A 26,026-nucleotide genomic window follows, 5' to 3' on the forward strand; every position below is an offset into this window, starting at 1 on the left:
GAATGCTTTTTAAGAAAATTTACAAAATTGGCACAAATACCAAACAACTTGATCAACTCTAAAGTACCCACTCCATCATGAAATGAGCAAATGCATCATAAGGCAATCATTGTGACAGGCAGGCATGTTTCATGGAATTTCTCTATAGTAAATGTACGACAAGACCATACCCAAGTATCAAATCTGGATGCATGGAAGTGAAGACAGCAGGCCAATACTGTACACTACTGTCTGTGATGCAATGACTGTAAATTCATATGAAAGATCATTTACATAACAAAATAAGAAAAATGTCAAATAAAAGAGAGAGCTTTTGTATTAAATGCTTAATCATGCCTCAATCAACAATACAGGTTCTCAACTTCTCACCAGCAGTTTTTTCCAGGAATGCAATATTCTATGACGAACCTAACATTACAATCTTTTTGCTTTTTAACCACAACCACAACCAAATATCAAATCATAATGCATTGAAGTTTAAGAAAAGCAAGTCGAAAGTGACATATCCTGTACAGAACCTGTGATGCATTGTGACTGCAAGTTAACATGATAGATCATTTTACAGAATAATACAAAAAGGAGAGAGAGGATATTTGTATAAAATGCTTAATCATGCTGCTTCCATCTCGATCGACTTCGCACCAGCAATTTCTCCCTAGAAAGCAGCCTTCTATAAAGAAACTAAAAATGACAATCTTTTTGCTTATTAATGGGATTGATTCTGCGATTAATCAGATATGAATCCACTAAGAAAAATCACCATTGGCAACCTGCCAGATCGGGAGATGTTGATCGTGTTTTATGCTTTAATTAGGTGATTCTTTGTTTGTTTTTTGTATTTGCCTTTTCTCTATTTTTGCATTACAACAAAGTGCCTCTGAGAAACATTAACCGAATAGCTCCCTCTATTCATTGGAAGTCCACACATTACAGTACTGTATGTCACGTGGGTTACTGTACCCCATTGCACTGCATGATCAACACAAGTTTTTTTTTTTTAAATTTTTCGCAGAGCCTTGTGGTCCAAATTGACCACAGAGATCCGGCACCAGAAGTTATATTTAGTTAATTATTGTACAGCTCTGAAGTCCACCAAACCACACCAGAAACAATGACATTTGACATTTATAAACATCAAATATTTTACAGAACAAAAAAATCTATCGCATTACCTTACTGTGCCTTAATTAACCTACAGTAGCAGAAAATAATCTTATTTGCTGTATGTATTGGGATATTAAACAGTTTATCTCTGGCATCCTGATTAAAGAAAGGCTTTATGGGTAACATTTACAAGCCACATAGGGTACTGCATGGTAGGTCCTTTTATACAGATGCAGTACAGATGAAAGAGGGGTGCAGAACAGGATCTACAGCAATGAATTTTTGTGTTCAAATTTTGCATAGTAGATCAAGGGGCTGAACTTAAGGCTCTTAAAAAATGCTATGTTTCTTTGCACAAAAACTGCTAGATACTTTTTGGACTTGAATAGCAATTTGCCCAATTTTTGCATAGCATTTTGCTATGCGATACTGGATAAATTATTCCCTGGGATACAGTACTTATCCAAATAATATGTGAATCGTACATTATCATGATCTGAGGGTTACCTTTTTACGGATTGGTTCGTAAATTTTCCCAGAAAATCACAAAGTAACAGCCATGCAACGTACGCAAACTAAAGCCTCTGATGAACAAATCCGGGTTATGTATGGCTGGTATTTAAGTTTTCTTCTCCATCTCTGTAGCTGAATTATTAAACTTGAAATCTAGCATTTTCCTCTTGAGAAAGATCACTTTTTGAGGTGTATATTGCATGCAGTGAACATAATGAACATAAAAGTAAATGTAACTTATAGGTTCCAGCACAGAGGGAGCTGTGTTGTTGGCTTTCAACTTCATTAAGGAATGTGCAGACACTTTAATACAGTAATAGCAAAACTTTCTGTATACAGTGTTAACAGTGGCTGAGGGACTTAAATAATCATATTACGTACACAATGATGCAGGATTTATATCAGGTTTCAAATCTTAATGTCCAGGCAGGTCATTGCAAAATGAAAACAAAAAAAACCCCACATAAATATATCATGGCAACTTTAGCCATATTTCTAAAGTTTAAATAGAACTTCTATTAAACATCTTTCAACTTGTTGGAAATCTAGTCAGAGCTGGCACCTTGTATTTTTTCATCTTCCAAGTGCTGACTAAACATTAACTTACGTAATGTGTCAGCAATACTGCACAACACTCAAAGCACTCCATATTCACCCCAGGAAAGAAAATACCAGTCTGTTATCATAATAATAAATTCGTTAGGATTGTGCTGCACTTTAGAGGCCAGTACAAAGTCGATTTGAATTCTAGCAGAAATGTCAAACTCCTAAAATTATGATATCAACAAATATCTTTTAATTATGATATCAACAACAACTATCTTTTAAAGTGTTAGGTGGCACTTTCTTGAGACTGAGAATTTTTGAAGTATAGTTTAGCTGATGTATCCTAGCAACTGGTTGATAACAAACATAAAAATGCTACAAATAAGACTGAGGGTTGACATTTGAAAATGTGAGAAATTCACATCAAGAGATATTAAATTTCATTAACAAAAAAAAGAGAGACTGCAATGTTTGGAACTTTTCACAGAGTGGTTGTAAAATTGCACAAAATATGATGGCGATGTAACCTTTATGAATAATGAATAGTTAATTTTTTTGCTCTCAGTTGATTAAAGCAGTACCGAGGTCTACACTGTGGATTGACATTTTCTGTATCATATATATGCAAATATCCTATCAATTTGGGACACATCTTTGACAGAAAATTTATTGCTAACAATACATGGGTGAGTAGAGATGTCTTACAAACTTCAGTTCTTAAATTACCAAGGCGGGGGAGGTGAAGCTGTGGGACGAAAAATAAAGAAGAAAAAAAACAGTCAGGTGATTTGTATGGAACAGAGAGAGATGGGATATGTCATAGCTGTATGATGCTAAATTCTCTAAATTTAAAGAATGACCAAAAGGTTCAAAAAATTGATTTTGATGGTGGCTTTATACAATCCACTGCAATGATGATTGATGAAGGTGGTAACAGGCTGGTCTCACACATAAATATCTATAGACTTGTAGTACATCAGCTCCCCTCAGAATTAAGATAAAACTCAACAAAAAACCAAAAAACATACAGTAAGACTAACCTTACAGAAAAACTATGTAGCTTGCAAGATAATTGCGCATGCTCCCAACTAGCTTGCAAGATAATTGCAGCAGGTTGCGCACGCTTACTGTATTCGCTTGCCTAAGTTTGCGTCGTGCCTGTCTGGATACTATATTCTAAACATTTGAGAAAGCACTGTATATATAATAGTGTAGAATGTCATTCATGGACACTCCAAGCATAGGTGAGAGAACATCTGTTGGTTGAGTTGTTGGAATTTATGACACCCTGCAGGAGCAAAGTTTATAAATGTCATCGCTTTACATGGACGAATAACCCTGAGTTCCCTGCATGAAGTCTCTCTGAAGAATAATATCTCAATTAACACATCCAAACTGACATAAATACAGATCAATGTCCAGCTCTGCTAATATTGCAACTTTTCATAATATTAGTATATTTATTTTACTCATCCACTGCTCTGAGTTTTCCATGGTTACAGCTTTAGCTGACCAATATTCATGCAGCTTGTATGTGCAGTAAAATGACCGTGTGTAACTTCCCAAAATGCAGCAAATGTGTTGAACCTGCAGCCAGCACATCTCGGAACTTTATCACTATCAATTGGTTTACCAAGTTTCGATGCTTTGACATTGGCTAATTTGAACTCAATTTTCCAACTCCAGATGGAGGGAAAAGCAAAGAGGAAAGGAAGCCACCATCCCCCTCAAGATATTAAATTGCCTATATCACTCCATGAGCCGATTGAAACAGAATACTTGTACTTGAAACTTAAGGAGTTACATCGGAGAATGCATGAGACCAATTTCTTTCAGTCAAGTAAAGCTACAACACTGCTGCTGCCTTTGAAGAGAGGCGGCCATGACGTCAATCCAATTCTCATCACCTCTCGCTTCAACGGAGCACTTCATTTGGCTAAAGATCACAGAAAACAAAGATGCGAACTTTGGAGTGCAAATACCTTAGAAGCTGGTAAAATTTCAGTAATAATTTAAAGGAAATATATATGCAGAAATATACGGTTTACCAGAAAAGGGCTTCGGAGGACAGAATTAGACGCCAGTTGCATAAAACAAACTTCATTGAAAGAAGTTAAGAGTTTAATTTTTGTGTGGAATTTTCTGTAATATCTGTTCTGGTGTTAATATCATACTAGAGGCAAGACAAACAAAGGAACCGGAAAATACACTTTGTTACTGAAGTAAAAAAAAACCATTGTAGGAATGGTTAAAGAAGGCAATAATCATTTCATTTTCATTTCTTTATTCCAGTATAAATTTACAGAGAAATTTATAAATAGGATAAAAATATAACAATATACAAAACATCAAAATACAGGTTAAGACATATAAAAGTTTATGAGACTAAGTTAATAGTGAAAACATAAAAAGCGTTACAAAAGTTATCAAAATTATCAAGAAGCTACAACAAAGGATCTAGGAAGCTGTCTTTACCAGTTTACAAAAAGGGCTGCTCTGTACATAAAACGAGTTCTTAAATAGTAAAATTCTAAAACATTATCAAAAAGCTACAATAAAGGATCTAAGGAGCCGTTTTGTACAAAAATGGCTGCTCTGTAAATAAACGAGTTCTTAAAGAGTATAATTCTAAAAGATGGCGTAATATTTGGATTTCTCAAATTGTAAAAACTAGTCCTATTGCACAGAGAGTTGAGCTTGGAATGAAGAGGATGTTCGTTAGAAGTTTGAATATTTTTGACAATTTTTTGACAATTAATGAACTTCCAACTACCTGATTAGGCATAAAATACACATTAAAAAAAATGTCCAAATCAATCTTGATTGCAATATTCCGTTGGTGAGATGTTAATTCATTCATTTTCTTTTATGTCTTGTGAAATAATCAGCGATATCATACATTGGCTACTACTGACCATCAAATCGTCGTTTACATACAGTAGTTTTTTTTCATTGTGATTTCACTGAATGCAATTACTGTAGGGCCTTTAAATAATCATAATCACTGTTTATACGGTAGTTGTGATATTAATAACCTTAAAACAACATCCTGTCACACAACTGACTTATCTTCTTAGGTTGCACTGCCTGCAACGATTAAGTCGCAAAGCAACACACTGGCCTGTCCATGGATTCTTTTACCTGTAAATACTGTATATGGTCGTATCTAAGTATTAAATAACAAACTGTATGAATTTGATGTTTGAAAATATGTGAAAATATATTTGGCATAAATATATTTGAGATTTGACATCTACAGTGCATAGCACTGAATCAATGGATATAGTTTTACCAAATAATATATACTTGAATAGTCGCTGTGACATGGCCACCAAACAAATACCATTCTTCTGAACTACACAGTAGTATTGCTAGAACCTGCTACTGTATCACCAAAATTAAAACCTTACAAACTGGAAAATGCATTTCATTATCCCCATCTTTAAATCTTTTGGGGTTCCTTTTCCCTATATTTGGACAGAAAACTACTAATATCTATCTATCGTTACAATCCGATTGACTTCAGAGCGATATAAAGGCCCACTAAAACATGCATGAATAAAGGTCGTGTCTGGTGACTCAGAGGATTTTGCTGTCTGAAATACATTTTACCTTCCAGTAATTTAAGGAACTAAAACACACAATTTTAGCTTACTTTGCTAGCAGCAAATTCTTTAATTTAAGCTATTAATGCCTCCAGTGAGAGCACTAAGTAATAGAAACAATCATCTCGGAAAGACTTGGCTGCCGGCAGCGAAAAAACCTGGGAGACAGTTATGAATCGGAAATGCTTAGCTTCATGATTGGCTGGATGAATCCATCAAATTCAGGTTTCCCTTCACTACTAAAAGGGATTCGAAGGGATAGACAAACTATATATATAGACGGCAAAAAAAGGAAAAAATAGTCTTTTATGTTCTATGTTTATTGTAACTATAGTAACCTCTTGGTGATACTTCCTGAATCTGTGCAGGTGAGTTTTTTTTTTTTTAAATGTCAACATATGGGAGAGGATGGTTTCTAAATTAGAAAATGCAAGGATTTAAAAATAAGCCCTTTTTTCATTGGTAACTAACCATTTTCAAAATTTATGTCTGTTAATGCCAGAATGCCAAAATAGAAATTTTGTTTAGTTTCAGCTCCCTCACTCAATGTTATTAAATATTATTTTATTTCAAATCAGAAGATTTGTCTGTCTTACAGGTACTACACAGTTAATACAAATGTACAGTGTAGCTTTTGTCCAACCTAGCAATTAATACTGTGGGAAGGTTTCTTGGTGACAAAATCTTTGGAATTAAATGAAATCAGTAAACTTGGTAGTTTAAACATTGGTTTCAAGAAAATGTTAAATGGTTAGGGGCTGGAACACTGGGGGGTTGGTGAAATTTTGCAAACAAACTTAAAAACCTGTTTTAATTTGAGTTATATTCATGTAACACAAATTGTCATACCCCAAAAGTTACCTTAAAGAGTTCACAAAAATACTGATTCCTACTTTCTTCTCCCTATTCATCATCTTTAGTATGTGACAACGATTTTTTGTTCCTTCCAGACAGTTATAATAAAAAGAACTCATATTTCATTTGAACGATGATAGCTGCACAGCTATAAAATGTAGCTACATTCACATTCCCAAAGATGAAGACTTTTCAAACTAAGTATACAGTACAGTCTAAATACAGAGAGACAGGTAAGTGAGGAGCAAAGTAAATACAGTCTAAATAACAGACATCATCTAACCACATTTTTTTTTTTGCCGTTTACAATGAATATTTTCCGTAATGGAGATGGGTTTTTACATTAATGTTGAATTTAAAATATTGAACCTCTTATTGACATTGGGGAACGAAGTAAATATTACCTAACGGAGGTGGCATCGGTTTAAATGTCAACACTGTCAACGTTCTAGACTCAAAAAATAAAAAGGAAAACGGTAGAGAAAGTTTCAGATCTTAGGCTTGACACTATGTAGTAACATCACAAATTTACCAAATGACAGCCGTAAGACAGTCGACCTTTTAACTTGGAAATCTCCCAAAACGAAACAAAGTTGTTTGTTAGCAAAGTTGTTTCTTTTAGCATCCATGGGGAAGTTGTTTATTACCAAAGATATCTATCATACTTATATATAAGCTAAAGGTTGACTTTTGCGTCTCAAATACAATGCGCTCTGATATCTATTTGCTTCCAGCTTCACAGCAGATCACATTGATTTTCTTCTGAAGCAACATTGAGAAGGTCTCCTCCAGGAGAGATTCTCGGAGAGTTAAGTTTGTAATTTCCAGGAAATCTTTCGACGTTCGGGTTAAGTCGGTGGTTTGATAATTATCAGCTGCGCACAAATATTCACCGCCTGTCTTGCAAATGAAAAAGAATGCTTTTGAAGAACAGTTTCTTTATCTCTAATACTTAAAACTTGTTTTTATGTATTAGAGATAATGTTGATTAATCCTGGAGATTTGAAACTGTGCCTTTTCATACAGCTATTTAAATATCACTCTCTATAGTTTCTTACATATAGTACTATACTGTAGTTGACCTTTTGATATACAGTAATTTCTAGACAGAAGATATGCCACACAGAGCTCTAATGCAATATTCTACCTAATTTATAGAGAAACAAACACACAATAGTTACAGATTAAAACTACATTTACCCGGCTATAGCTTCACACACTTATCCATCAGGTCGGTATATCCTTTTACATTAATTAACAATACTGACATCTTAGAAGTAATGCTATTGACAAGCCGTTCAGTTTTCAATTTGGTAGAACACATGACCATTTCACCCTAAGCCACTGATAAGGTTGAGTAAAGGTCAGATTAAAGCAGAAATTTTACCTTAGCATCAACTATTCTTTATTAACGGCACATAAACTTCAAACTTCTTCACATAGGTTGTTACAGAGCTGCTATTTCATAAGGTCTTTGGTTTATAAAGAGTGCATTAGAAATAATCACTATCCATGGCAGATTAAGTGTACACTTTGTGGGTAGAAAAATGAAGGAGGTCAATAGGGTCAGTGAGGGTGTACAGTGTTAAAAGATTACCAGGGCATTCTAGACACGGTAGAATGTGGTGCATAGGTTGTGGGGAGACAGGTAAGTGGGGAACGAAGTAAATACATGGCATTACAGTACAAGAGGAAAATCTGATAAAAAGTATGGAAAATTGATGTGTACATCGTGGAAGAAAAAGTAGTCAGTTTGCAAAGGGAACCTTGCAAAAAAAAAAGAATAATAAATTCAATATCAATTTCCATAGACCACTTCTCAACCACACTTGAAACGGCAAACATGGATATCTGTTCTGGATGAACACAATTAATTTACCAGGTATGTAATAATAATCAGGCAGTTATTTGTATGATTTTTAAGCAACCACAAATGTGGGAGAAGCCCGCAAGGGCTTATGGATTACAACTTTCATATTGGGTGGCTTCCTGTTCAACATTTAAAACTTAAACTTGGAATGTTTCAAATTTAGAAAGTCATTTCAGATGGGAAAACTGTAGATTGCTCTTGGATGAAAAAGACACCTTTCTATGACCCGGCCAGGCATTGAACCCCATACCACCCGATTGCTGAGCATCTTTATCCACTCAGCCACAGGACCGGTATGTAAATTAAAATAATGTACATATCTTACGTTAAATGAAGTAATCCGGCCCACATAAAATTTGTAATGATTAAATGTCGTATTTTTGGTACGTTTGTATGTATATATATATACGTATTTCTGATGATAAATAAACACACCAGAAACATTCCACTCCACGACCGGTTTCGTCCTTTTGGGACTCATTAGGCGAAGGTAGGAATCGAACCCCCTGATCTTGTGTAACAGACCGAAATCTGTACCACTCAATCACAGTGATTCTACTGGTGTGTGAATGCGTATAAACTGGCTTTGTGTAACTGTCTGTCAATGGTCAGTGAGGGTGTATTACCCAAGTGTTATGATTGTACAGAGTGCACCCCTGGTGCTTTGGAATCTGACAATTAACACACATGTATATATATATATTTAGGTGAAAATTAGTTGAGACAAGTGGAACACTAGTAGTTGTTACTCAGAGTTTCACACGTTTGAGCATTTATCAGAAAACTTGTACTTTGCTCTGTCCACCTAAACATAGAGCACTCTGTGCAAAGATAGACACTAACCAAAGAATGGTATATCGATAGCTATATGGGAGCATGACATTTAAATATGTTACAAACACAACATACCGCTTTAAGGTTAAAATCTTAGCTTTATCACATATCTTCCTCACTCTCTGCACCAGCATACTTCAGTAGACATTGTTCTATCTTTAAATTTGTAGATTTGTTTACTGCTTCAGGGTTTCTGAAGCCCAAAATTAACTGCCAGTCTGGATGACCATAATCTTTTTGGTATGAACTTTGGTTGACCCTTGCAAGTACAGCAGAGGTTCAGCTAATTGTCACACTATAGACATATACGTTCGTGATATTCACACCATAAAGGAGAGGTACCTAATTAGTTTCACAGAAGTAAACAATCTGGTACAGATGGCGTCAGTATATAAAGAAGACAAGAATATTCTACGCTACTCTAGAATGAAACCGACCCACCTCTTCATTCAATCTTGCTGTTGGGGATCCAGAGTATGGATCGGTGATCAGCTAATTCTCTAGTAAATTAATAATTCAAAGATAAATTCGATATTCTTGGAAAATAACTCAAAGAGCAGTTTGTGATATGATGAGGGAACCTTTACATTAAATCAACTTTATGTTTAATGTATACTGATCATAATAAATTGTCACACAAAAAGAGAGCAAAATTTCCTTTATTAGTCAAAATTCAATGACTCAAGTCTATATAAATCTGAATTATACTACTGTTTGAACGATATTATTCTTTTTCATTATTGGAAAGACCTTATTCAGATTCAAAGTGAAATACAAAAACTTCCTTAGCCCATACAGTATGCCAAGAGAAATGACACATGTATACTGCACGTGTGTGCATGTATGTAATTACATTAAACTTGAATCCCAAGTTTATTCGCCAATTCACAGTGTTTCTGGGATCTTGTGTACATGAGAGCATGAATGACCTGTATTGGGATCTATATTTCACCTCATTCATAGGTTGTTTATATTTTAGGTATTGAACCAACTTGCAACAAAATTGTAATGTCTCAACTAACCAATTTCGTTTTGATGTATACAGTAATACACATAACTACTGTCATGAAATAACTAGAAGATGCTCTATTTTGGTATTCATTCTTTCCTGTGTTTTATCTTCTTAATTGGAGCAGAATCACACCGATTCTGCGACCTAAATTGCATATTTACATACTGCCTTATTGTATTTGTAGGCTTCTGGCACAAACCCATCTGGAAACCTTTCTCACTAACTACGTTGTCGTTTAATTCTTGGATGTCATGTCTTGTCAAATTAGCTGAAGAAAACTCACATCTACAGGAACGATTAATAGACAGTGAATTACAAGATTCTGTAATTAACAATAACTAGAAATTGTATGTAAACAAATTATTGTGCTCTTTAATTAGTTGCATCAGTTTCCCCAAAACAGAAAGTAAATATTTATGCATGTGCAGTCTAGATATGAAATGTATTTCCTGTCTCCCAGGTCTCCTATTTCCTGGTGCACTAAAGTTTAATTGCAAGCTTCATTTTAATACGTATAATGATTATTTACTGTTCAAAAACTGTTCTACTTCAGTCAAGTATAATTATAAATCATGACATAGCAAGCACTGTACTGTAAGATTCTATAGATCACACAGACAGAAAACTATCACAACTAAATTACAGTGGATAATTCACTTTACACTTCAGGAGTGAATATATTTATAACCCTTTATAGTAGTTTGATCATGTAAATGACTTCAATGAGGGAACATAATTCAACACATAGTATGTTCAGAAGGGTACAATATAGTAACTGTACCTTAGAGATCTCCACCCACGCCCTAAATTAACAGACGGGATACCGTCAATTACCAGTCCTTTCTGGTTCTGCGAAACTGCGAAACTTCTGCGACAATTTGCAATCTCTGAAATCACTGAGAATTCCTTTGAGGCATCTCTGTCAGACACTGTTGGGCAAATTTAGTACCTGCAGATTCCTCAATTCACACTTAGTGTGCCATATAAATGTGAACTAACATTCAGTTTTGACCACTCGTAAACAGCACATTTTAGCGACGAAATGTTGTCCACCGTTCGTCTGCCAAGTTTACACACGTCTGATCATCAACCAATCAGAAAGCTTCTTTGGTTTTTGTTGTCAATCACGTCATCCACTAAACTGTGTTTAAGCTTTGCGCAACAGTAAAACTGTGTCCCAAGTCTTGAAATGGAATATAATGGACTTATACATGAGATTCTTCTCGTAATTATTGAAGACAAAGATCTTCATAAACATATTTTCACAACTAGCACATATATAGATTTGATATGTTACAGCCCTATACAAAACCTTAGAGATCTGTAAACAGGATAGATCACACACATTATTTAAGACTAATATAAGACAGAACCTACTGCAGACACGCAACTGTTCAAGATGCCCATTGTAAGGCACTGTAGTTTTATATCATATAATCACTGTCAACACCTTTGGAGTGTCCAATGTGTGATGTATGCAATTTTCTCAACGTAAATTAAAGTAATCAGAGTGTCCCCGACCAATTAAATGTTAACTTTGTATAATTTATGTCTAAATGCCTAAAAATGTCTAAATGCTTTTGTAGCATGAAAGCAGAATTACCGTACACAGAATCAATATACAATCCGACTGGGATCGAAGGGCATTATTTGGTAGTGTAGCTATACTGTGTAATCATCAGTATAGAGAGCAGTGTACTGCAGGTACAGTAGTGTAGCTCAGTAGCTATACTGTATAATCCTCAGTATAGAGAGCAGTGTACTGTAGGTAGTGTAGCTATACTACATAATCCTGGGTATAAAGAGCAGTGTACTGTAGGTAGTGTAGCTATGTATAAATCCTGAGTATAGAGAGTAGTGTACTACAGTACTATAGGTAGTGTAGCTATACTGTATAATCCTCAGTATACAGAATAGTGTAGGCCTGCTACCCTGTGTACTGTATGATCCCTAATTGCATAAATTATACTGTATAGTAAGCACTTTGATCATCATAATGTTCAAGGAATGAACACACAAAGTAGTGTATATTTGTAACTTTGTATAATTTACTGTGATACTACAGTATAAAGTGAACGTAAGTATGTAATACTGAGTACAAAATATTGTGCTATATTATGCCTACTATATGTATATTTTATCCCTACTATATGATACTGGGTGAACATATACTGGATCTTGAGCATAGAGATGGTTCACCTGTGCAATGTACTGTGATACTCGCGAGACTACAGTATGCTGTATCTTTATAATCCCAAGAAGACCTTTTGTATAATATACAATTAAGATTCAAGATTTTTTTAAAACCCAATGGTAACCATGTGTTTTCAGATAGTTCTTTGCTGTTCTTTTTTTTTGCTCCTAGTATACTATAAAATATAATTCAGCAAGTACTGCAGTACTAGCAGATAATGGATTGAGTATTAAGTACCATGCAAAATTTCCAAAATGATCATTACACTCAATTTAATTTGTTTCATTATAACCCTTCTTATAGGGACAACTCCTACAAGCAATGCTAACATTCTGTCATCGCTAATCAAGATTACTTGATATTGTTCGACCTTAAATCATCAGTACACATAAACTTTCATCCTCGCCAAAAATCAATAGCTTGTCCTCCTTATTTTTTTTTTTTTTTTTCGTGGATTGATTTGTTATTTACCCTGCGCGGTCATAGGAACTTGTTTTATGATACAGATCGGTATTAACACACATCCTTTGCTCCTAGTGGTTCATATCCACCCAAATTAAAACCAATCAGAGATCTCCACCTCTCTCTCTCTCTCTCTATCTCTGCGATCCACATTTGCGAGAGCAGAGCTTCGTAAACCTAATTTAGCCGCCATCTCCCTAATCTGCTGAAGGTAAAACAAAGAAGCAAAGAGGAAAGAGGAAAGAAGCTCCATGAAGTGGATTGTCATGCTGTTTGCACCTTTTGTCTGATATGACTGGGAAGCCAATTGGCAAACACTCCAGATAAAAAGTATTGATCCTCAATAGTAAAGGGAGGCCTGTAATCTTCAGTGCAATATATGCAGAGTGAGGTAGTGTGAAAAACCAAAGGGCTCCACGACCAAAATCAGCCGAAGGAAAAAATGTCACGTACTTCACATGTCCAGTCGGCGCTTCCAAAGACCCGGTGAATAGATACAGCCCGGATAAATTTATACCAAGTTGAGGACATCTTTGAATGTTGTTGAAATGGTGGTACTTGGAAGATCACTCAGAGAAACTTACAGACACTTAAAGCGACATATGGAGCAGAAATTATGAATGACCTTTCTTGGTGTGCCGCTTGCGGTAACTTGATTGAATCAGTCTATGCGTTAAATATGTCTGTTAAGTTTTGCCAAACCTAGGAATATACGGTTCTACCGAAAAAGAGATTCTAATTGATGCAACAAAACCAGCGTCCTACGTGTTTGATTCATCAAATGAAGATTAATCAGTTTCAGTCAATGTATTGAATTTGATTCTATTTTCAACATTTCATTCCATTCCCCTCCCCTTTTTCATAATACTGTACAATTTACTACAAGTTATTAAAAGAGCATACTGGTATACCTGAAAATTGTCTTTATTTTCAATATTTGAAGCTGTCTTGTCAAGCCAATGGGCGATACGATGTTCAAGTTATGGAAATTAAGTCATAATACGGAAGAGTACAGAATGACTTTAACCAAATTATACTCAAAATGCTGCTTTACATAGTGTTATCATTTTAAGTGGCTAATTTTTGACTTTCCATGAATTGATTGATGCTGTGCAACACTAAAATCCCATAAATTGAAGTCATTACTGTAGCTTGACTAATCATTGTCCATTTATAAATTTGTGCACTAAAATATTATACACAAAAAGAAAATGAAATTTCCAAATTGCTTAGAAATTGCTTCACTAAGTACTCACTAATTAACATTCTTGTAGTGAGGGTGTCTTTGAGTGCAAAAATGACAATCATTGACTCAGTAGTTACGGAAAAACAACACACGTACAAGGTCTAACAAACCTAGCTTTTCATGAATGGGTAAAACTAAAGCTTCCTGAGCTACAGTAGTTGCCAATATATGACATAATAGTACATAGGCCTAGCCTGAATAACCGACTAGGAACGCCAGTAGGCTAGAGCTAATAGGAAGCAAGCACACAACCTAACAGTCCAAAGGAGATATTGAAATGGATTAGGCAATAGTAAAGCTGAAAACAGCACAACACAAGTAATATGCAGAGCACTATACTGTACACTCGTCATAAACTCTCCACCACTATATCAGACACTATTATGACACTATCAGACACTAGCTTTGCGTGGTAATACTGTAGAATGAGGGTCGGTTAGTGACCAGTATAGTCACTGGTTGTATAGTGTTGAAAAAAATTACGTCACTCCCAACACAGAATAGAAAGTGTGCCAATGTTTTGAGAGGAAGCGAAGTAATACACTACATGAACATAAACGGTATCGTAGCCCTTGTACCCTTGTGCGACTGGTACCTGTATAAAGCAATTTCTGTTAGCAAAACAGATCAAATACTGTAATCTAATGAAGAAATAACATGTTAAAAAGAAGGGACACTTCAAAGGAAGCTTAATTGCATAATCAAAACAGCAAATAGGATATATTCTTCAGCCAATCAGAATGGAAATACCCAAATTTGTTGAAAATTGAATTTAGCTAACAAAACTCTGGCGATATTGTTAATGAATTTTAACAAGATTCGAATCAAATGGAATATTACAATAGGTACATGTGTACACTAAAAAATACACATGTATTTACGATAAAACAAAAACGTTGGCTAACCTCATGCCAGAGAATTGAATCACATATCTTTTATATGCTAGCAAGGAATTGGGACTTTTGTAAGCATCATTGGCCAGTGTATAGTATTATTTACTGTGATATCCATGTACATTTATAAACTGTACAATCTCATCTAAAATTGGGAAGACCTGTTTTACTTTATGGAATATTACAATAGGTACATGTGTACACTAAAAAATACACAGTATTTAATTTAACTTTGATTAGTTCAAGATTCACTTCATGAATACACTGTAATCTAAATTTCAGTTTTAAATTTTTAATGATAACACAACCATAAAGTGAAGAACATAATCAGGTATACTACATACAAATAATAGCTATGAATCCTGTTAATGCTCCCTGAAGGTAGTACACTTAGGGGTACTGTAAGATGGAGAATAATGCTCTGGGCTCCACTTTGTATTCACCATGGAGGAAGAGACATATAATACTTTAGATTTAAAATACTTCACAGAAGGTGGCCTGCAAAAGTCAAGGCAAAATCGCTTCAATGCACCTGTGGACAAAAAATAGCTGTCTACTTCAATTTGCAAATGACTTTGGATAAGTTTTTCAAAAGCTTAATCATTCATCCAAGAGAAAGGTTGGTTTATGTGACTGCTCTGTTGGTTTATAACATAATTAACTTTCTCCTCATACATATGGAAAACACCAATATACAGTAGTACAGATGCACTTAATGTAACTACTGTAGGAATCCCAAAAGAGAGAGATCGACCGTGTGTAAAACTCTGCTTTATTAAAGAGTGTATAGTAATAACATATGGCTATTGCTTTCGGCAGTAACCAAAAGTTTATATGCTAAGGTAGAATATTTTCGAGAGATGCAAAGTATCTCCCCCAACGGGAGAAAGTTCTTCTATTTCAGAATTCTTAATCTCCCATACGGTACTGGTAAAAGACAGTACACTCTCATACAAAGTTCCGACGTCACGTAGCTATACAGTACTGTACTTATGATAATTCCCTCATATCTCTTCATTAAATATATCTCTTATATTTCACCTTCCCAATACAGTACCATCTTAATTGTTGAATCTTAAAATACATACAACATGCCAAAATAATTCCATTAATTTCAAGTACACTACGAAATATTTCCCAGCCGTACATCTCCACATTTGAAATGCATTTTCTTATTGAGAAAGGTACAGATTTTGGAAAACAAAATTTAGCCGAGGAAGACTAATTCAAGAAGTAAAAGATGTCAGCATGTGTACATAGAACTCCATGGTCTGCATACATGTGCTTTACAGAATTCATCGCAGCATTACGTGCATGTTGTATAGCTCTTCATTACAGCTCCACAGGGACTCTGAGCTCGTAATTTGGTAGGTCTTTCTGCTTGGCATGTGCTTAATGATGTAGTAAATGGCAGGATAAAGACTGTAACCGTGCGACATACTTCTAAGTCCATCAACGAGTTCATGCTAGATAATACGGTCAATTCAGCCTTCTCTGAATCTATTTTTAGCTCAGTTAAAGGAATGACTGAACCGAGTTTCTCATAAACATATATCAGCAGAGGCAATGCTCAGGAAAATAAATCTAATTCTGTTTGGGAAATTTCATATCGATTTAAGACATAAAGTCATGTCACATCCGGCAGGGGGGGTACCATTTTCTTAATACATGTATCATATTAACACTAGCAAGTAAAAATTTTCACTCTGTTGGTATGTTTTTTTTTGGCTTTTCATATATCCAAGGTGAACATAGTTTAAAGACCAAATATGGAGGCAATTTTTTTTTTTGAGATTTTCCATTAATTTAGGAGTTTACATACCCATAATCAACATGTGTAAAAAATAATCTTCGAAAACCTACTATAACCCATCAAAAACGACCACGAAAATGGACATTTTGGGTAGTCACGTGACATGAACCTCTGGAATGTCTGAAAACAGAGATTGACCCAAAGGAGCCTCTGGTCACCGTGTGACGTCAAAGTTTGTATACCGCGAAAATCAAACGCTGATATAGGCACTGTTTGTACACAGATAGCGAACAATTGTACTGTTTTTGACTTCCAATTTCGAGCGTTTGAAAAGCTGTTAGCTTAAAACAAGAACACATGAAGGTTAACAACAAGTTTTAAGACAACTATAAGCAGAAATTTTAGTTAAATTGCTTATTTTATTAGCAAAATTTCCACTCAAATGGAGGCATCTTTTACATAGCGTAGCGTCAATAGGTCCGTACGGTACAATATACTTACATAGTACTTACTCGTTTTAATATCCAAAAGTATACAAACACAGAAAAAGTATCCTGTCAATAAACAAATTTAGCAGTGAATATCCTAATCCACGTTTCTTGTTCAATCCTGGGCGAAAAACTACCGTGACTCTGTGTAATTCCATAGAGTTAGGTCTAGTTGAAACAGGCCTTGACCAGTACTAACATCCCACAATCACAAGACAGTCACTAACGAAATAAAACGTCCGATCGCTACATACTACCGTTTTTATTCAACTCCTTGGACCATGCAGATGTCGGAATAAACAGAACGGACAATATTACACATGTATCACGAACTCACGATACTGGAATACAACAAATGAAATAGATAAATCCTAACATGGCTATTTACACATGCTGTGAGCCAACGCCGGCGAGAGTTGTAACTAACTACCGTACATGTACTAACAATGCTATACCCTTGGCACGGTATATATATACGGTCATCTCTTACAGTAAATATATTACTGTCAATTGCGTGATATAATGTTACATGTAAGGACGTCCAGGGCGTGTTTACGGTCCATTTCACATTAGCTATGTCCGACCATGGTCCGACACAGCTATCGACAGTATATAATTTTCACAGAATGAGACATTTGCAGCATACACAGAAGCAGGGTCATGCATGTGGACTCATGGGCATGAGATACTCCGGGTGCTGAAAAATCTTTCCGCGTGGATCTCAAAAAATTGATCCAAAGTCTGCGGCGTTTTACGTCGGTTCTTTTACTCGGAAATCTAAAAAAGCTGATGCTTTTGTTGGATGAGGTATAACTGCAACCTCCAACAACACAGAATTGTGACATTTTGAGGAAAAAGGAGTAATATCGTTGATGTTTTTGGCAGCTCAAGTATACGACTTTACACACTAAAAGTATAGTTGTGAGTGAGGTATACAAACGTTGACGTCACATGGTCACCTGATGTCTTAGGAATGTTTCAGGAATGTCTGAAATAGAAGCTGACTTTTCGTCCCATTTTTCACTTATTTAACGTCCGAAATTGGTAAAGTTAATTACAGCAATGTAATTGGAGTCAGTTAAGGATTACATACATGAAAAATGGTGGGATTTTATGTTCATCGAAAAGTCTCCATAGTTGGTCTTTAAGTACATTGTCAATGAATAACAATATTTAGCAACATCTGGTGAATTCTGACTATAAATATTTAAAGCTTTTTGAACAATATTTTAAAAATCAGCAAATGCAAACTCCATATCAATCAAGAATGATGAACCATGCAGTAAGATTTACAGAAATTCATGAAAAGTTATTTACAAATTTGGCTCAATTTCGACTTGCTCAAGGTTCCTATCTACAGTACTGTAATTGTCATCAAAACATTAATGGTACAGCTTTCAAGTGGAAGTTATTTTAAGCTGTTTGTGTACATTATTATTCATCAGGCGCATACTTATATCCCTTCATGCCAATGGTTGCATAGGTACAGCTTCTCCTTTAATGACACACAAAACCAATCATTATGATATATTTAAAGATGCTATATAAATTCTTGTTTACGACAGAGATATTACCACAGACGTTGAAGAGATCTAATTATGAATTTATCATCTTTTATTTTAACTCATGCATTTCAATGGCTTGATTTTCCATCGTATCTTTGGGGAGCTATTCATAGTAGCTTACGGTCTGTTATTAAAACAACTTTGTTTATACTTTTACATTTTTCATTGCCAGATGATACATTTAGTGACTTAACTAGGTTTATATATGCCATTATTAGGCAAGGGTGCCTTATAGTGCCTAAATTTGTAGCATTCCAATATTGATGAGAGGGACAGATATTTTAACCAAATTCTCTGTCAACGTCCTTTTCACATTGCAACTTCCAACCAATTGCATATTCCACATTTTCAACTTCATCATACAAATGTTACAACAAAGCAGGATTACAGGCTGCAAGAATTGATTAATTCTCCTTGTGGTTTATTCTGATCATTATCATCTATAGACCAGCCACAAGGCAGGAATGTATCACTTGGTTTTTTTTTTTTTGGGGGGGGGGGCATTTATATATATGATTCACATGGTCTATTATCATTGTAACCCCCAGACTGACTGATCCAGGCCCTGTTCCAAAAAGACTATACTTAAGCTTGATATCAAGCGTAAGTTACTTTGTGGAACGGGGATAGTTGATTTCAAACTTACGCTCGATAAGGTGACTTACACAGGATTTATCAAGCTTTAGATTAAAGGTAACTCTATGTGGAACGGGGCCCTGTTGTAGTAAGTAAGGTATAGATCGGAGTGCATATGTACAGGAGACATGTAATAGTCTGTCAATCTGTTGTTATACTTTACTCTGTACTGTACATAATATTTGACTATATGTAACTGTGGAGCTGCAAGGGAAAGTATGATTAGAAGGGCTTAGTATTAAACACTTATTTATCTCCTTGCAGCTGTAGTCGTAATATCTACAGAGCCACGAACCTCTATCTAACACGCCAAAACACTGTCCGAAATTATTGCTACACACAAATTAGTAAAGTATGTAATGAACATTGGGAGCAAATATTACAAATATGTGTCACACTTACTGTATAGTACTAGATGATGAATCTCACATGCATGTACTGTATGTTCATTGTTGGAATTAGGTTACCCACTTGTGAGGATTAAAATATATAATTTTATGCTAAATGGTAATTTGGGTATTGAAACCAGAGATGTGGGTGGTCATCAGGGGTGCCAATTGAGTGCACCAATATAGTGAGTACGGTAGACAGGTAATTGAGAGGGGAGCAGAGGAGAGGTGTAAGTGGGCGGTGCCCAGGGAGCGGGGGTGCAGTGCTAAAACGTTCCAATGTGTAGTTAGGTAGATGGGGAAAGTGCAGATGAGGAGTGGGAGACAGGTAAGAGAGGAGCAAAGTAAATTAATGTGTACATATAATAAGCATTGAACTGTACTTAACATGTATACATTGCACGATCATGTACATTTAGGTACATAAATTACATAGTGCAATCACCAACCTATTAATTGTTAAGTTTATACTCTTTATGTGCAGTACTTCTAGTATGCAAGTGAACGACTGTTCATTTTTTAATCAGGAACCAATTTTTAGGCATTCTCACAACTGCAACCTCTTGTCCTGCTCAGGGCATCACAGTAACTTCTAAGTATGACAAATTGAATCTTCTAAGTCACTATGTTGCAGTCCTCATATTCCACTTACCTGTACACAAAAACATAAACATAAATTAGTATGTATTATTAAATACAGTAGAAGATCAAAAGAACTAACAATTAATGGAATATGTCATCTAGATGCCTTTAATTAATAATCATGTTCAATTTTACATGCCATAATAATGGCTAATATTTATGCTAAGTCTTCTCTGCCAGATTGATTCAACTACTGTAGGTCAAGTACTAGTTAGTGAAAATGGGATCAAAGTTATACCGCAATGTTAAAGCTTGAAGACAAAGAATGGCTTAGTGTTTTAACAACGGTTTGAAGGTCTGATAAATATTAAGCCCTGCAGACATTTAACACTTTAATTACACACAGGTAGTACTGTTCATGTACCTTGTTGAAACATAAGAGCTACTAAAATAAAAACATATATAAAATGATGCCTTACCATTTTGATCAAATCATGCTCGAAACACGATTTTATGATACGTCTCACTTCCTGAGAGATATATCACTATGAGACAGCAACGATGTTTACAATTTGATGAAATCGCTTAATATGAAAGGACGGTGAGAGATGCCTTAGAGTAGTACAAGGTTGACAACATATTAAACAGTCTACATAAAAATATGAAAGCAAACTAAAAGTATGCAATATGCTATGACAATATTGTCCATGACATTACAATGATATCAGACATGAAAGTTTTGCAAATATTTTCCCTACCCTCATATTTTACCTCTCTGATGAAATTTAATTCAAAGTGATACATGTCTCGGATGGAATCATGACTAAGAGAGTTTTTTTTTAAATATTAATCTACGTTATTTATAAATGCATGGCCTCTACCCGGAAAGATGTTTGTCATATATATCCTGCACGCAAGGGCGGAAACTAGAGCACAGGTATGAAATTGTATATATTTAGCAATGGAGAGTATCTTACAACCTTTTCTTAAAGCTGTAGTTTTGATTTATGACCCGTTGCAGGTACAGCTGTGAGTCTGGTACATGCAGTACCATGTGACAGTCATTACAGTCTAGCAAGCACCGGTCTGGCAACACACGAGTCTGGTACATGCAGTACCATGTGACAGTCATTACAGTCTAGCAAGCACCGGTCTGGCAACACACGAGTCTGGTACATGCAGTACCATGTGACAGTCATTACAGTCTAGCAAGCACCGGTCTGGCAACACACGAGTCTGGTACATGCAGTACCATGTGACAGTCATTACAGTCTACCAAGCACCGGTCTGGCAACACACGAGTCTGGTACATGCAGTACCATGTGACAGTCATTACAGTCTAGCAAGCACCGGTCTGGCAACACACGAGTCTGGTACATGCAGTACCATGTGACAGTCATTACAGTCTAGCAAGCACCGGTCTGGCAACACACGAGTCTGGTACATGCAGTACCATGTGACAGTCATTACAGTCTAGCAAGCACCGGTCTGGCAACACACGAGTCTGGTACATGCAGTACCATGTGACAGTCATTACAGTCTAGCAAGCACCGGTCTGGCAACACACGAGTCTGGTACATGCAGTACCATGTGACAGTCATTACAGTCTAGCAAGCACCGGTCTGGCAACACACGAGTCTGGTACATGCAGTACCATGTGACAGTCATTACAGTCTAGCAAGCACCGGTCTGGCAACACACGAGTCTGGTACATGCAGTACCATGTGACAGTCATTACAGTCTAGCAAGCACCGGTCTGGCAACACACGAGTCTGGTACATGCAGTACCATGTGACAGTCATTACAGTCTAGCAAGCACCGGTCTGGCAACACACGAGTCTGGTACATGCAGTACCATGTGACAGTCATTACAGTCTAGCAAGCACCGGTCTGGCAACACACAGCAGTAATTGCATGGTATGTTTATAGTCAGTCCAACAAACTTGTACCAGGAATGATTGGTTATCACAGCCAGCATAAAAGATTTGCAAACGAACATTGCGAGTTCAACCGGGTTTAATAGCCCTCACTCGGTTTGTGCTCGGAACCAGAAAACGAAAACATTTGGTGGTTCCGATGCCTAGACAAATGGTTTGGTAATTAAGCCATACATGTTAACATTGATGAACTTGTGCAAAGCAAAATGAAGAGGATTATCTATTGACTAATGTGTCTAAAAAGTCTACTTTGTGACATAGCACAATATCCCAATGGGCACCATGGTTCCTTGCTTTTAAGGAAACTAAATTTGTTGTATATCTCAGTCATTCCAATAGTAAAGTAAATACTAACACAAGAGCAATGGTTGTTGCAAAGAACATGTACAAACTATATAGTACATTACTATACCCAGTATAAATTAAGTTGGACATATGGTTGCAGAGATATAGACATTTTAATAATTTTATGGTAAATCCCGCCCACTCATTAATTATCATGAGATGGGATCCAAAACCAAAAAAGCACATCTAGTCATCTATCAATTATGACATTGATTCAACTTGTGTTTGCTGAGATATCATGTTTACAAGCCATTTTCCCACTAAGCCCCACCCACTCATGAATATTAATGATAAAACTTGTTGTTGCAAAGAACAGAATATACTATGTAGTTACATCACCTTTCCGACTATGAACTAAATCGGACATACGGTCGGAAAGATATTGCCATTATAAGAATTTTATGTTTAAGGCCCATTAGCTTGCTTATGATAGCATCCTTGCAGCCCCCGAAATGAAGTGCCGCGATGACGTCACAGTCGCTCTTCGTTCTCCACTGTTCAAAATATATTAGATTAAGTTGGCGCGAGGTTCAAAATTTCACTTCTCCTGAATTATAGGATGAAAAATCCCCGAACTAGGACTGTGGCGATGAAAAAATTGATTTTCTTTTCATATACCCAATAGACTGCCACTAAAAATTTCCTTTTAAACAATAGCTCGCTCATATGAGGCAGCGTACCACATGATTGTAACCAAAACAAATAGATCACTAACAAGTTAGAAAGAAATTCTGTAGCCAGTTAGGGGTGAATATATATGGGCACAAGGTTACAACCTTGCTGCAGTATGCAGCTTGTACTTATGCTGATTAAGCAAATGAGCAACAGTATTAACATGTATGTATGCATATTACACTGTACAAGGCAAAGTCATGCATCAGTCTGTGTGCATACAAATTCCTATATTGAATATCATGCACTGTATGCTTTACATGGTTCATTACTCTATGTATGCAGGGAATAATTTAGCTGGTATCAAATCGCAAATGTTATGCAAAATGACTGTATTGCTATAATACTGTATAGGTGCAAAGATGTAAATTTTATAGTAGGTTTGCACTTGCATTATCATGTTTTATTTAGGGAAAAAATTCATAGCCTTCACAAACTGCTACACAAAGTTGGAACACTAAATTTTCCCTTGTATGTAATCCATGTTACTGTTTATCACATAGAGTACAGAGCACTGTAAAAGGTACTGTATTTCCCTACACGACAGTACAGTAACTAAATAGTACATGTTCATCATTTGACACTACAGTACATGCATTAACTATATTTCTTAATACATTACTGCATCAAAAACGCAGCTTCTGTAGCCATGTCTGTGTCATTTATCTTTCGTATTAAAACAAATCTTTAACTATTTCACCCATCCACAAACCATATCCACCCCTAAAATATGAATCTTATATGTACTTTAATATACAAGTTTGCAATCCATATACTGTATATCCATAGTACACATTATTTTGAAACATTCTCACACTTCGTGTAGCTGAATTTTTCAAAGCTGACATATCATTGCTATCCAATTATCCATGGTTGGTAAATTTCTCAGAGAATGTATCTGAAATGAAATTCAGGGATTTACCTGGAAAAGTTATCATCATGATCTGCACAATTTTATATGAAGCCCTAATATAGGCATACTCTAGAGTGTACTTTGATGTGGGTCGATGCACTGTACAGACGTATATATGGTAATGCTAGGGAAAATGCATATTCTTGTAATCATGAACACCCAACTGCTAGAATGTTGTAGGGTTGCTAAGGAATAAAAGTGCAGATTGACTGAGTAACATTTGCCATACACATGTACCTTTTGAAACTGTAGCTTTAGCAAGATCGGACTATGTGTGTTTGCAGAAGAAATGCATGTAGGTCTGATTTTTAAAATTAGGGCACTTCAGATGGTAAATTATAAATTCTTCAAGTTAGTGATGAATAATTTGAAATTTTAGGTACAGACAATATATCATTGCAAATATAAACTGGAGGATTAATAAGATCAAATTCCTTCTCGACGGGCTCGACATAATTCACGAAAGTTGCCGCTTCCTTGGCAAAAATGAAGGTCCTGTGTGAGACGTCCTCCAACACCTAGTGAAACATATGTCCTGCTCTACAGACTACTGTGTAAATAAATCTGAATTTAGAAGTTGAAATTAAGAAAGTTGTACCAGAACACAAACCATGCAGAAAATTTCCTTTCGCAGATCCATCCAGACGAATTTTGATGTTTTCTAGACAAACAAAATTGAATTTGAAATTTCTTTTCTCAAGGCTGTCCATGTACTGAATTTCCAAACTGATATGTACAATATCATGGAACGGACAATGAATAAGGTTTAGTGTCCATGGAAATTCTCTGAAAATTTACAAATTTATACAGTAGTTAGTCCAACTTAAATTTTCAAGGTGAATCACACGAGTCCTGTCTGCTGTGCAGTACATTAATAGTCTTTTTAATTCTCTCAAACTTAATGGTTCAACCACGTTAACCAATCATTGACTTGGAATTGGGTCATGCAGTTTAGGGGTGGGAGGGGGGGTTGGAACTGGGGTTGATGACAATAAATGTTACCCACTTTCTGTGGGTTTGGAATGCATGGTGAATGGGATTAAGAGACAAGTAAAGTTAATACTTGTTTGTCACCCTATTGGCACACTACAACTCAAGTACAATTTTGAAGACACAACTTACCATTATAAGCATTCAATTTGGACTGATTTCCACTTCTAAACAATCAAGATTACACACAAGTATGAGACTACTGTACATGATGATAATTTTAATGTATGTCACCACAATGAAAGAGACCTTCTTAAAATTGCTTAAATGCATTCAATGACATATCATCTTCTTCATATATCCAAACAAGAATTTGTTTGAATACTGTACATAATATGACACCAAAAATGAAATAAAGTAACTTACACTCATGTATTTCCAATGCTTTACAGTTCTAGCATATTGAAGTCAAAAGAAGTGATATGAAAACTACAGGTAGTGTCACCAATCCCCTTTTCCAACCCTTAATGCCCGCATCTACTTCTCCCTTTTCAAAACCATAATAACCATTACATTATAATCAAAACAACAACGTAAGTTCTGCTTACGTACAGCAATGTTTTTAGGTACAAAACTGTAGTTTCCCATAGTAGTTTATTATATACAGTAGTTCCCCATGACA

At 35.7% G+C, this 26,026-nt stretch overlaps 1 protein-coding gene across 4 annotated transcripts in view; it reads right to left on the minus strand.

The window, feature by feature from the left end:
- The window catches only part of LOC139975192 (diacylglycerol kinase delta-like), a 129,813-nt gene that overhangs the window by 96,899 nt on the left and 6,888 nt on the right, over positions 1 to 26,026 (minus strand). The window contains exon 1 of one of the 4 annotated variants that reach the window (XM_071982881.1): positions 21,027 to 21,204. The exons of the other annotated variants lie outside the window; for them this stretch is intronic. Within the exon in view, the coding sequence (XP_071838982.1) occupies positions 21,027 to 21,029 (3 nt within the window). The 5' untranslated portion in view covers positions 21,030 to 21,204. Of the gene's footprint in view, positions 1 to 21,026; positions 21,205 to 26,026 lie in introns of those variants that run through there. 4 annotated transcript variants of the gene reach the window in all.

This window comes from Apostichopus japonicus, chromosome 10 (genome assembly GCF_037975245.1).
Source record: "Apostichopus japonicus isolate 1M-3 chromosome 10, ASM3797524v1, whole genome shotgun sequence".
Lineage (NCBI taxonomy): Eukaryota > Metazoa > Echinodermata > Holothuroidea > Aspidochirotida > Stichopodidae > Apostichopus > Apostichopus japonicus.